The sequence below is a fragment of the Crotalus tigris genome, unplaced genomic scaffold (genome assembly GCF_016545835.1).
Source record: "Crotalus tigris isolate CLP2741 ecotype Arizona unplaced genomic scaffold, ASM1654583v1 scf7180000023598.3388751, whole genome shotgun sequence".
Taxonomy (NCBI): domain Eukaryota; kingdom Metazoa; phylum Chordata; class Lepidosauria; order Squamata; family Viperidae; genus Crotalus; species Crotalus tigris.
The window spans coordinates 171,830-185,273 of NW_024100068.1; the positions used below are offsets into that span (position 1 = coordinate 171,830).

At 36.1% G+C, this 13,444-nt stretch overlaps 1 protein-coding gene across 10 annotated transcripts in view; it reads right to left on the reverse strand.

Moving 5' to 3' along the window:
* Positions 1–13,444, reverse strand: part of SYNE2 (spectrin repeat containing nuclear envelope protein 2) — a 224,697-nt gene that overhangs the window by 50,303 nt on the left and 160,950 nt on the right. For all 10 annotated transcript variants that reach the window (XM_039319483.1, XM_039319485.1, XM_039319484.1 and 7 more), the window contains 8 exons: positions 12,118–12,300; positions 10,214–10,357; positions 8,572–8,748; positions 7,683–7,838; positions 4,723–4,872; positions 2,586–2,756; positions 1,673–1,806; positions 232–424 (listed from right to left, as the gene is read on the reverse strand). In XM_039319483.1, coding sequence (XP_039175417.1) covers positions 232–424; positions 1,673–1,806; positions 2,586–2,756; positions 4,723–4,872; positions 7,683–7,838; positions 8,572–8,748; positions 10,214–10,357; positions 12,118–12,300 — 1,308 coding nt within the window. The remainder of the gene's footprint in view (positions 1–231; positions 425–1,672; positions 1,807–2,585; positions 2,757–4,722; positions 4,873–7,682; positions 7,839–8,571; positions 8,749–10,213; positions 10,358–12,117; positions 12,301–13,444) is intronic.

The window sequence follows — 13,444 nt, forward strand, 5'->3', positions numbered from 1 at the left end:
ACAGTGGTGCTCACTTGATATCTGTGATGGGCAGGCAGCAAGGGACTCATACCTGGGAGGACATAAGAAGGAGGCAGCAGAGAAGGTGAAGAGTCTCCTTCCCTGCTCCTCACTCCTCCCAAAAAAAGCAGACACTGCTGTTCCTGCTGTTGTGTGAGGGCAGCAATCTTACTGGCCTCTTTTTCAGGGGAAAAGGAGCATTGGCTTCTTCTTATAGTCTTCCATTCTTACTTTTATATTCTCTGCCATCTCCTTAAGAAAATCCCTTGTGCGGCTTGAAAGTGTATCAGACATCAACTGAGAATCACACTGCTCTTCATATTTGTCTAGTTTGGCTGAAACCTCTGTGTAGAATTCCCACAAATGCAAATGTGTGTGAGCCTTTTGTAGTTTCTCTTCAATATTTTTGTTTATCAATAACCACCTATAAAAATAAAGATGTAAAAATGAAATACAAGAGCAAGCAATTTACTCAGCATTATTTAAAAAAAAAAACATGAGAAAACAAAACGCTCTGATTTGTTTGTAACGATAGGATTAAGCAATTTGTTCTGGAGGCTGAAAATATTTCTACTTAAACTCAAATAAACTGTAAGGTCTCTTTGCAGGAAGAATGCCTTTCAGAGGGAAACTTCCATTTCCAAGGAAGATACATTTTTCCTCCCCCCAATGTCTTTCCATTGCTCTTATGATGCTTCTGGTCAAATTGGAGGCAATGGTGGAATAAGCACAGGATTTCTTCCCACTCTACAAGTCTTGTGCAGGAAACCCAACCAACACTGCTGCAGCTCCTGCCTCCTGAGCCCAATGATAGTTCCAAAGAAGATTTTCTCAACTCTCAGCTTACGAACAAGCTGCTTCATGAGAGGGTTGGTACTGCCCATCTTGAAGGAGTCAGTGGTGCACCTTCTCTTTAACTGAACAATATTCAACCTGTCTGCAATCTTCTCTTCTTGAAGCAGATTGTTGAGAGGTTGGTGGAGCTACGGTTGCACAGAAGTCTGGCTTTAAAGTTTGGGTATGGGACTGAAACCACATTGATTGTGTTTTAGCATAAACTTCTGGCAAGGCCAAGAACAGTGTGACTGTTCTGCTATCGCTTGAACTCTGAGCAACTTCCAATGCCATTTATCTCTACTCAGAGCATCTAATTTACTTCTGGGTGCAATCCAAGGTATTGGTTGGAACTGGGAGCAAGCAACTAAGTGCATGCCAGTTACTTTGAGTAGTAGAGTATGAATTGACTGGATTTATTTGTGCCACAGAAAATGAGTGAGATCGGCAACTCTGAAACTTCTTTTGCAATCTTTTTCATATTTCTATTTGGAATTAAAGCAATGGTGGTAGACTAAATCCTTAGTTTAAGGTACCACCAGATCCCTTTTTAAAAATGTTTTCTTATTTTTCTGACCAGGAAGGCTAGTATTGCAAAAATTAGATAAATAGCTGTGATCAGTACAACAGTGTCCAATGTGCAGAACAAACTAAGTAATTCACACAATCACTTTGTCCCTAAAAGATACAGATGACCAATTTAAAACCATTCTATTGATCTCCTATATAAATTAAGCAATATCTTATGTCTGCCGGCAATAACTGCACTTGTATTTACCAGAAATAATTTTTTGAAGTCAAACTTCTAAATGGTGAAAGGGAAAAAAAAGTATTGTACCTTGTGCATGCCTCTTTGTGTTTTTGTTCAATAATCTCCGAGAATGAGGGATCACACACTTTCTTCAGGTTATCAGCAGCAGTCTGGAGCCTAGCCCAGATTTCTTTGTTTCCCTCAGCTTTATCTTGAAGAGACTGTGAAAAGAAATACCACTTAATTAGTTACAAATGTGATGATGCTTGAGGAGATGGCTATTGGTACGCTACTTTATATCCATCCTTCTAAAACAGCATATTTTCACCAATTTAGCAGGATGTGAGTTGTGACAAGGTTGCCACTGGCAAACATGCTTTTCTAGATTGGCAAAAGTTGTGTGTGTGGGGGGGTGTCTTCCAGACTCACTCTTCATTTCAGGAAGCTTGGAAAACAGAAACATCCTCTCACCACCTAATCCTTTTGGGCTTAGAAACATAGCGAGAAAACTAACAAACTTTTTACAAAGAATATGTGCTGATAGTCCTGAGACTAATGGAGTACAATTCTCATTACAGATTAATTCTCCAGGGCTCTCTACAGATAAACCCCGAAGGATGCTGGTTCATGCTCCCTCTCATATTGCTTATTATACATTATTTTCTCTTTTCCCAAGTTGGAGGAAATTGTAGTTGGTTGATTTATTTCATCTGTAAAATCATGATTTATGCTTTCTACACCAAGCAGGATCAAACACCAGGGTTTGTTCTTGATGTTCATTCTCTGGTTTTTAGGGCTTGCATAAATCAATCTGCTATTTCATTTCAAACTAGAGAAATACAGCATGTGGGAGGAATAGCATATGGGCCCAGGATATCTGTTATGATTCAATCATGTGCCACATATTCATTTGGCACTAATATCTAGAGCAGCTCCTTATTTTTAAGAAGGAATACTGTGGAACCATGGAGCTCAACACATTGGTCTTTGTGAAACATACCTGGAGATCTTCCACTTGCTTTTTCAGTGACATCACTGTAATGAAAGGATTCTTGCTATGCTCCAGGCAATACACAGCATTTGCAAGCATCAGCCTGATTTCATCCCAAGTTTCATCATAACTCTTCCAGCACTCTAAAGCAGACTCTGTAGAAGACTTCAGCTGTGCAACCTGCAAACATAAAAGCCTATGCTTAAAAAGGATGTATATGAAATTACTTACTAGGACATTTGAAAACTGCTCAAGAGATATCCCCTGTTGTTTTTTTATTACATCATTTTCTTTCTAATACACACTGGATAAAAAACCCTCTAAGTATTTATTTAATAATGTAATATATAAATGGTTTTAGGAGTACTGGTACATGCTTCAAATAAAATGTTCAAGGAAAAAAATCACTGATCTGTATAAGAGACTGAAGTATTAGAATAATTTTCATTATCAATTTAATTTGAGGACAAAGTCCTGTTGTGCTTGTAGAGTTCATTCCCGCATGCTTGGTTAGAGGAAGATGTACAGGAATAAATGCACTGGTTTCACTCTCTTGAATGCTGACATCTCAGCAGGAAAACTCACAAATTCAGAAATGCCTGCAGAGTTTTAAACTGCAGAAGGAACAGACAACTCAGCTGCAAGTTCTTGTTCCGTGAAAGCTGAAAATTGCTATTAAACAGGTTTGGGTTTCTATTATTTCAAAGATTTGTTATAAACTATCTACAGTTAGGCAGCATCTACAGAACTTTGGCAGTTATTATACCTAGCATAATGAATTAATGGCTGAATTTGGAGATAGAATCTGGGTTTCATATTTCACTTTTGCCAGGATAGCCCACATGCAAATAGTCTGATTTCATAATGCTTTTCACATTTCATGATGTGCTAGACAAAATCTGCTATCTTTTGACTTTTCCAGTTACAGAAGGTCCGTAGTGGATTATGTTCTCTTGTAACAGAGATCTCAGTAAAGATTGACTTTTAGGACATGTCAAAACTTATAAATTTAGCCATCTGTCAAAAATATCCAACAGCCACAGAAGTTTTGTTATTTACTTATTGGCCTATTATTCTGAAAGCTTTTAACATCAGATATGGAATACAGAAGGTGAGCATAGCATTTACTCCTTTAGTCTTTTAGTTCTACTGGAACCTCAGGTCATCCAATGAACTAATAGGAGGATCAAGTCTTCCCCCCCCCCCAGACAATCTATAATAATCTTCTGGAATTCACTGCCCTGAGCGGTGGAGATAACCATCAACTAAGAAATGCCAAAACAATCAGGCACTTTTATGGAGGATAAACAATCAATAGCAGCTATTCATGATGACATATCATTAACTTCACTATTAGATTGTACTGGTTGGTCTTTGATCACAATAAAAATAACTGATGTTCTTTTACAGTATTAGAGAAAATATATTTAAGTCTCAGTTTCTAAGGAGCAATGGATCTTCCCTGGCTCCCATTTATTGTTGGTTAATTTCTGCCTGGCCACTAAAGGAGAAAAGATGGTAAAATGCAATATATTTCAAGCTTCTATGTTAGGTCATCTAAGTTGATGACTTAATTTAAATTTGTGAGATCTAGTAGGATAGTACATATATTTCACAGAAAATATCATAGTTTTAATTTCTAGCCATCTTAAAAGAAAATCACCCTCTCAATTCTGAACATGTGAGTGGATAGGAAAACTGCTTTTATTTATGAGCAAGGAAATACCCTTTTTCTTTCAGAACCCACTATAACAACATCTGCAATCATCTATATGAACATTTACACATTAGCTTTCTCTTAAACAGAAGTTTGTTTAAGTAGAAGAGAGCATTTCAGATATAAGATATAAGTGAAAGATTGGGTGATACTTTTGAATCCAAATGATTGCAGACAGCCAGCAGAACTATTCATACAAAAGACTGAACTGCACACAAAAACCTGAGAGTCTTCAGTCCAAACTATATATTGTACTTTTTTTTGTTTTGTTTTCTTTATACATATTTTCAGAATATAGATATCTCATGTTGCCTTCAAGGACCCTATCGTTATGTAGAATGGTTTCAAATCCTAGCTTGGAAAGAAATCACTTGGTGACATTTAAGAAGCCACTAATTCTTATACATAGCCAAAAATCAAGATAACAACCTGATTGATAATGCTAATTCTCATTCCATCCAAATCGGTGGTTGTGAACACTATTTTCTTGGCAGAAACAGCACAATCCTCTAAAACTGTGGGATTGTTTTTCAGTTGATCCACTTCCTTAGACTTCATAGGAAGCTGATATTCTAACACCTGATAAATAGGCATAAGAGGAAAGATATTATTCTTGAAATACAATTTAGGAAAAAAAAATCAACATTTAACATTAGAATATAATAGGGCATATTTTCTAAAGATCTATGCCAAGTAATATGGTAAATTAAATGGAACAGAAGTTTTTGTTAAATACTTAAGAACAATATAAGCATAGCCCAATTGGATCAAAACAAGTCTCATAGTAGTCCATTCTTTTATTTCTCAGTTGCTAGCCAGATATCTTATAAACAGGAGATGAAGACATACCTCTTTTCTATCACTGTCCCCTGCATTTTGTATTTGGAGACATGCTGATCAGACAGACAGACAGATATAAAGGTATGGAGATATACAGTAGATATACAGATGATATAGATATAAAAATATGTATGTATGAATATATGTATCCAATCCACCATTAAAACTATGTAACATACTGGGTCAATACCATGTAATTCTACAGATTAATAATGCATTGCATCAATAAGTGCTTTCTTTTGCCTGTTCTAAATGTTTTCCAGTCTGTTTCATTGAATAGGTCCTGGTCTCACTGTTTTGAGAAAGAGACAAGTTTTGTTTACTTATCCATTTTCTTTAGGTTTTGTACACCTTGATCATATACCTCCTGTCTCAGCATCTTTTTCTCTAACCTGAAGAGTTCCAGGCAGTGTTTTGTCATAAGGTAGGCCATCAATAACTTAGCTTGTCCTTTTCTGTCCTTTTTTCCAATTAAGTTATATCCTTTCCAAATGCATACAGTGTTCCAAATGGAGACAGATTGTGGATTTGTATAAAGGAATTTCAGCGTTACCAATTTTATTTTCAATCTTTTCCTAATGATCCCTAACATGGAATTTGCCTTTTTCATACTGAACACTGATTTAAAAATCTTATTTATCTTTGGCTCCAATCTTTTTCCAGACTAGATATAGACAGCTCAGCATATACGAAATCCAGGGGAAGGGTAGGTTTAGCTGCAAAGTGCAACTTAACTGCCACTTAGGTGACTATTAATTCAGTGTAATGAGATATATATCTCCACAATCACTCTTTTATTATTTAGTATTTTATTATTATATTCAAATTTGCACGAAGATAATTTATGAGCAAACTAAAAAAAACACTGGTGTCATTAGGGATCTTTAAGGCAGGGATCTGCATCTGCAAAGTTAGATACCTTTTGATTTCATCTGACATTAGGAAATCTAAGTTAGACAAGCTACAAAGAATAATATTAGAAGAATGTTTGCATGATACTTGTACCCCCATCAGAAACAGCAGTATCTTTTATGTAAATTAAGTACAAAATCCAAATTAAGTAATTCATGTAGGCCATGATCTTACTTTTTTTAATATAAACTGTGATATATACTGTATGCTTATTTATAAATGTGGCTAAGATTTGAGGTGGGGAAATATCTCTTGTTCATTTGTAAAGTTTTCTTCTAAAATCTTGAAAAATTCTTCTTGGTTTTATTTAACTTCTCGATTTCCCTTCTATTATCCCCTGGTGTGTGTACCTGCTCACTAAGAGAGTTTCAATCTGTCTCTTATTTATTTACAAAGCTTCTTACTGGCTAGTTGGAATGAATCTCCATCTCTCAGCTAGAAAAATGAAGATGCTCCAGAGCTCAATAAAACATTGCAGAGAATAAATAGCAAAATTACTGTTACTTTTCAGTTTGACTATAGTAGAGGAATGGGGGTAACCATAGCAATAAAGCAAAAAAATAAACGTTGCACCTTGTAAGAGGAAGGAGTCAAGAAAGACATAGCAAATATGATTTGCCACTATTATTTTGAGAATAACACAATCTTCCTCACCATGGTGTTCTCTAGATGTATTAGGGTCAAAAGAATTTTTGCTCCAGGTTTTGCTATGAGAAAGTCTCTGTGGTTTCGTCAGTGAGCCACAGAGCTGCTCAGAGAAAGCCCATGAAATATACAAGATAAGCTACTGGACTAGGATGATGTGACAGCCACCAACCTAAAGGAGGTTAAAACAAATTCATTAAAGGTATGGCTATCGATAGTTACTATTCTTGAAGAGTCTAGAGTACACCCAGTATTTGCAATAGTCATGGGAATTTGGGACTTTTGCATATGTTTCTGCCTGGCCAGAATGTGAAAGACAAAAGTGGTCTTTGGTCTGATCCAGTAGGGCTCTTTTTATATCCTTACATTCTCAAATATAAGAGAAGCAGAATAATGTATTAGCAGCATACTAGTTCTTCTACAAACCTCTGTATAACTCCATTCAGGAGCTTAAATAACATGTGGAACAAGATGATTCTGTAGATCCATCTGCCCTCCAGTTCAATCTGAGTCAAAAAAGACCCTAATTAATTCTACTGGAAGCTAAGTAAGGCCCCAGGAGAAAGAAGTTTCATTTCCTGCATCTTTTCCCTGGCACATGCACTCCAGGAGGGTATTTACAGCTACATCAGGGAGAAAAACAGGACAGACCCTTTTGATAGGCAGTTCTACAATCAATTATTTTTTAGGGTTTTTTTTCTTCACCAAACTGTCTCCCTGAGGGACCATTCTATAGATCCATCTGTATGAGGAGATCTCTGAGTTTATTTCCCTCCTTTGTTTTCCATTGTGACCTGTTTTTATTACATCAGATTTGAATGGATTGCATTTATTAATGGTTGTGGACAATTATTGTGTTATTTTTTTAATTTGAAGGATAAATTCACATTTATTGTCCTGAACATATAGGAAAAAAGATAGGATTAAAATGTTGAAGATCATCAACAAAATGAACTCGACATTTCAAATGTAATGAAATAATGAGCATTTACCTTGCAGTCTTTTAATATGCCCTGTGCAAGAACAGAACTTGCTGGGTTCTTCAAATGTTCTAGCCTTCTGCTTTGTGCTTCTAGCCAGCTGCCCAAGGATTGTGCTTTGTTTTCATTTTTAACAACAGATTCCAAAATGTGCTCCAACTCCTTAATCTGTATAGAGGACAATTTGTAATTATTTGCAAAATTTAGGAAGGAGACGTGTTTTTAGTTTATGGCGATAAGCACAGAAGAATATTTTCCTCATTTTCTAGGAAGCACCTCATATTTTAATTTATTGTTGCAGCAGAGTTTCTGGACTCAGATATAATAGAAGAAAGCTTCAGACCGCCTCCAAATAGCAACTTTAAGGATCAATCTACTGTACTTAATTGGAAATGTAAAGAGAACATAGTTGTGTTGTCGTTGTATTATTCCTATCCTTTGACTGGCTGCTGTGACAGTGGGGCAACATAAACCAAAATGGGTATAAGGCAGGCTTACTGAGGTCTATGGATTAGAGAAGGTAAATGAGAACTAAATCTATGTTTGCTTTTGTTCCTGCTGGCTTTGGAGCTGCCTGGAGAATCCTTGTTTGCTAGCTAATCATTGATGCAGATCTGAATAGCATCAGACCTTGCAGATGGGACAGGAAGGCCATCACGATAGGCTTCTGCCCAGTGAGCAGCAGTGAATGTAGACAAATCACAAATTGGGTGGAGATGACTTGCATGGACCTGATTTCTCCAACTGCAGTCTTTCCAAGCAGGACCCCTCTCCCATTCTAAAGAGTTCTCTGCAGCACAGAGAACAAAGCAATGAAGCTGTAGTGGATGGGTGATCTTCCACTAGGCACATCTGAAGCTGACTCACATTCTCTGCAAAAGGTTTTAAAGGACATCCAAACCTTTTCATTCAAAGACCCTTGCAAATGGTGCCAATTCATATTCAATTCCCCGAGACATTCTGCAAATGACGTCCTCTCGTAACGCTTGCTTTCAACATCACAAGGTGTCAACTGTAGTAGTGACTGGTTCACATAATCAACTATCCATTGTTTAAAGTTCATTTCCATCACATATTCCTAGAAACATAATATACAACTGTCAAAAAAAAGCATGTTTTCTATGCAGCAAATACAGTTTTGTTCCTTTATAACTGTTTCTGCTGAGCAACAGGATAGATGCACAGAGTTATAATAACTCATAATTGTATGGCCAAGTCCCTTGCTCATAGTTAAAGAGCATAATGATCATGGGCACTTAAAAAGTGTAACTGCCTATAATGATCATTTTGGTGGGGGCGATGAAAGTTGTAGTACAATACATATGTAAAGGCATCAAATTAGGAAGAGATTGTGAGTTTGGTTGAAAAAAAACATCCTGGGAGAAGCAAAGGGAAAGTTTTCTATATTGCTGCCAATATATTGCTGGATGCAATCTCCTCTCTGAGAGACAAGATTCCTATAAGGCAGTGTTTCCCAAACTTGACAATTTTAAGGCATGTGGACTTCAACTCCCAGAATTCCACAGCCAGCGTTGCTGGCTGTGGAATTCTGGGAGTTGAAGTCCTCATGCCTTAAAATTGTCAAGTTTGGGAAACACTGCTAAAAGGATTTTGTAAGTATGCTTAAGTGTGCTTTCTTCTTCTCCCAACTCATTTTCCTTTTATATGTGATCCATAAAACAATGATACCTTTTAAAGACACTGACAAATAATTATGTGACAGTGTAAGCACTACCTGTTTAGCTTTATTTGCATGATAATATTAGTGAATTAAATAAAGAAAATCTCCAAAAGAAAAAAGCTTTTGGTCATATAGACAAAATGAAAGACTCAAAAGCCTTCTGTGAAAAAACCACAACATTTTGACAGATGTATAGGCCGCTATCTTACCACAGGTTAACTATATAATAGATTTCTAGAAGTGGAAAGAAAACTCGAAAACATTGCATAGAGATTCCAGATATTTAGAAGTCTGATTTTACCTATTGCATATCAATCTGTCTTGGAAATGAATGAATAAATATTTGACATATGAATATTAATATCTCACCTTCCCACAAACTCATACAGATAAATCTGACAGACACCTGCTAATTGCTATCTGGACACCCAGTGAGGTAGGATGATAGGTAAAGGGAAAATAAGAAGTTGAAGTAGACAATACATGGATGGATGGATGGATGGATGGATGGACGGACGGACGGACGGACGGACAGACAGACAGACAGACAGACAGACAGACAGACAGACAGACAGACAGACAGATAGATAGAGATAGGCAGGCAGGCAGGCAGGCAGGCAGGCGGAATTTATATAGAGACCCAGCTCACACAATTGACTCTACATGGTAGACCAAATTGATGATGCAAGAATATGCACTCATTCCCTAAGGATATAGAGGAGATTATTTTAGTTCTTTCTCTTGATCTCAGTTGACTCATACAGACCACGTAGTATGATTCCTTGTTTGGATGTATTTTATTTTCTGCCCAAAGGAAATGAAACCATTTCTAGACATCATGAATTTATAGTGTTTCACTTACCTTGTATCTCCTAAGAAGGCCTTTCAAGCTAGCAGAACTTTGCAAATTAATTACAACCTCATCTCTTCTTTGCTGATCAATGCAATTCATCCAGGCATTCAGTTCTGTGATGGCTTCATAAGATGGCAATTTTGCCATCTGGAGCTGTTAGAAAATTACACCATTATACTTGTTTTTTTTTAAGGAACAAAATTTAATGTATTTTCTAAGATATTCCTTTTGGGCTCTCTGTTGAGTATTGTAGGTTATGGGAAATGGAAGCACTCACTTTTCTCTCATTTAGTGCAACCTCTGCCTCTTTCTTTTGTCTCCCTACTCAGTGTATTGGTAAAAAAAGGACAGAATTCTCTTGCTATAGGGCTTCTAAAAATAAGCCAGTGACTATAGACTATTACTATTATTATATAACAATATTAGAGCTAACAGTAGTCAACCTTGTCTGCAGAAGAATATTTACAAGTCAGAAATGCTCCAGATTTTTATCTCATTCTCAGTCATTTTTGATTGTGTTGTAGACATCCCCTTCAGCTGGGTTCACTTTATTCTAAGCAAATTGTTGCTAATGTTCACAAGTTAAAAAGGGGGCACAAAGTTTACAAATGCACAGTGGCATCTGTAACAATAACAACAACAATAATAAAGTTGGAAGGGACCTTGAAGGTCACCTAGTCCAACCTCTTGCTCAGACAGGAAATCCTATACCATTTCGGACAAATGGCTGTCCAATTTCTTCTTAAAAACTTCCAGTGTTGGAGCATTCACTGCTTCTGGAAGTAGGTTGTTCCACTGGTTAATTGTTCTAACTGTCAGGAAGTTTCTCCTTAGTTCTAGGTTGCTACAATGATGTCAAAATAAAGTCTGCATCATCATGTTATTGTGGAAATAATGCATTTATGTCGTGAAGTCATCATGTCTGAGGCATTTAAATGTAAAAAGAATGTCATTCACACGATGACATTATGATGCACGTGTCATCTTTGCGAGCAAGCAACTAAATTTCATTTTTAATGTGTGCCATTGTGCCCACAGTAAAAAATGACAATAAAGGTTATCTATCTATCTATCTATCTATCTATCTATCTATCTATCTATCTATCTATCTATCTATCTATCTATCATCTTACCTTCTTCTCCCACAACTATACCTGAATTGTATGTGAAACTCTCCTGTGTGTAATTTTTAACTGGGCCAAATAATGCACTATAGGCAACAATTTTTGAAACAAGGATCATGGACTAACTTACAGAATGTGTAAGAACCCATGGCTCCCATGAAATTGAAATTGGGCAAATTTTGTAAAACATTTTATGACATAAAAATCATCATAAAACACTTTAGGACATAATGTCATAAAGCATTTCCTGCTGTTCAGCTGCTGATGTTTGACTGTGCAATACCATTCAACATGGACTATTTTCAAGGCAGATACATCTTTGAATATCTTCCTGACTTTTTAAGAACTTGCCAGTGAAGGCAATCTATCATTACTGAAGACATTGAGAAATCTGGTAAGGAAATATCTCTGAAGTGACGATTGAAGGGATTATGAGTTATTTAGTATGTTTTAAACTGCTGAGACATTTGCTATTTCAAGTCAAAGATAAAAAACAATATTGGGCAATTTCAATCAAACTTTTTAGTGGGGCAATTGTGGATCAACATCCCTGAGTTTTATACAAATGAGTTTTATACAAATCAGCATCACAAGCAAGAATGGCAACAAAGGTAGTATTTAATACTTCACAATGAAGGATTCACCATAGATAAAAGAGATAGATAAGACTTTTTAAACAGAGAAATGGCAGAGATACTGTATGTAATGTCCAGCAGTATGCAATTAATAACTCTGGCAGTCTTCAAAGTTATTCATGCCTAGTAGCTTTTCTGATGAATTACTTTTTACCTGGTGAAACTTCTCTTGGATGGTTGGTAATTGAACAACAAGGTCACTCCATCTCTGCTCATACTCTGCCAAAGCTGAGCGCAACTTTGCATCATCAGATTCCTTAATAAGCAACAGCTGATTTCCACTACTTATGACAGAAGATTTCAAGGAAGATTTATCATCTACTTCTTTAAAGAATTCCTGAAGAATCATACAAAATCATAAAATATGGTATGCATAAAAATGTTAAGAAATATTAAATTATGAAATGATTTTAAACTAAGATAAAATATTGTTCTCCTTTTTTCATTTTTTTTCACTTTTTAAGAATTAGCCAAGCACTAATTAGGTATCCTGGACAGAGCTGGGAATAGACTGAGGAGGGCAAAGTCCAAACCTTTGCTCAACATGGTTTACTCTTTATGTTTTACATTTTAGAGCACCCAAAAACAGTGCTGAAGGTTTAGATGGAAAAGTACACTTAGGTCAATTAGACCCAGGTTCAAACTTTCTGTATTGACATTTGCCATTTACATATGATATTTTTGTTTGTCCTCTGGACAAATAGGTGACTAATGATAGTAGGGACCAAATGGAAGCGAGATGAGAAAGTCATTCAGATGACGAAGTCAAAGATATTTGCAAGAATGAGGGCTAAAACATAAAAATGTAACAGCAGTAATTATACTTAGATATTAAATTCATAAATGATTCTTGTCTGGATAGATTACAATATAACTCATTCCCATATTCTGGTTGTGAATGACACAACCAGCTACATAAAAGAGAACATACCTGCTATCTGTAAAGGTAATGGTGGTGATGGTGGGGGCGTTGGAGAAAACCGTAGAAGGCTTAACTCAGTAAATAGGGCTTTGAGGCTACATTCAAATATCACATTAAGCCAATGTTTGTTTTAAGCTCAATTTTTTGAACAGTCAGACTGGCAAACAATTATGACTGACTTGGAAAAATTTCCCTTTATTTTCTCTCATTTGCCTTGCATTTTTGTGATTTGATTAGAAGTTTGCGTGAGACGTACTATAATACCAAATCAGGAATAAGTCAGAAAATTATAAATAATTTCTTCATCTCTGCATATCAAAATCAGGTAAGGTCACAACTATAGCCAGTAACAAATCATGATTTTGCACTGTAATTTATTACCATAAAATACAATAGAGTTATTCACCAAACATTAACAAATCACATTAGTATAGTCTGTAATTCTAGCCTTTGGAGTGTCATGCAGTGAATCAGGCCTTATCCTGTGAGACTGATTAGAAAAGGAAGTATAATGAGTTTGAAGATGGGCTCACAAAATAGCATTAGATAAATATACAGA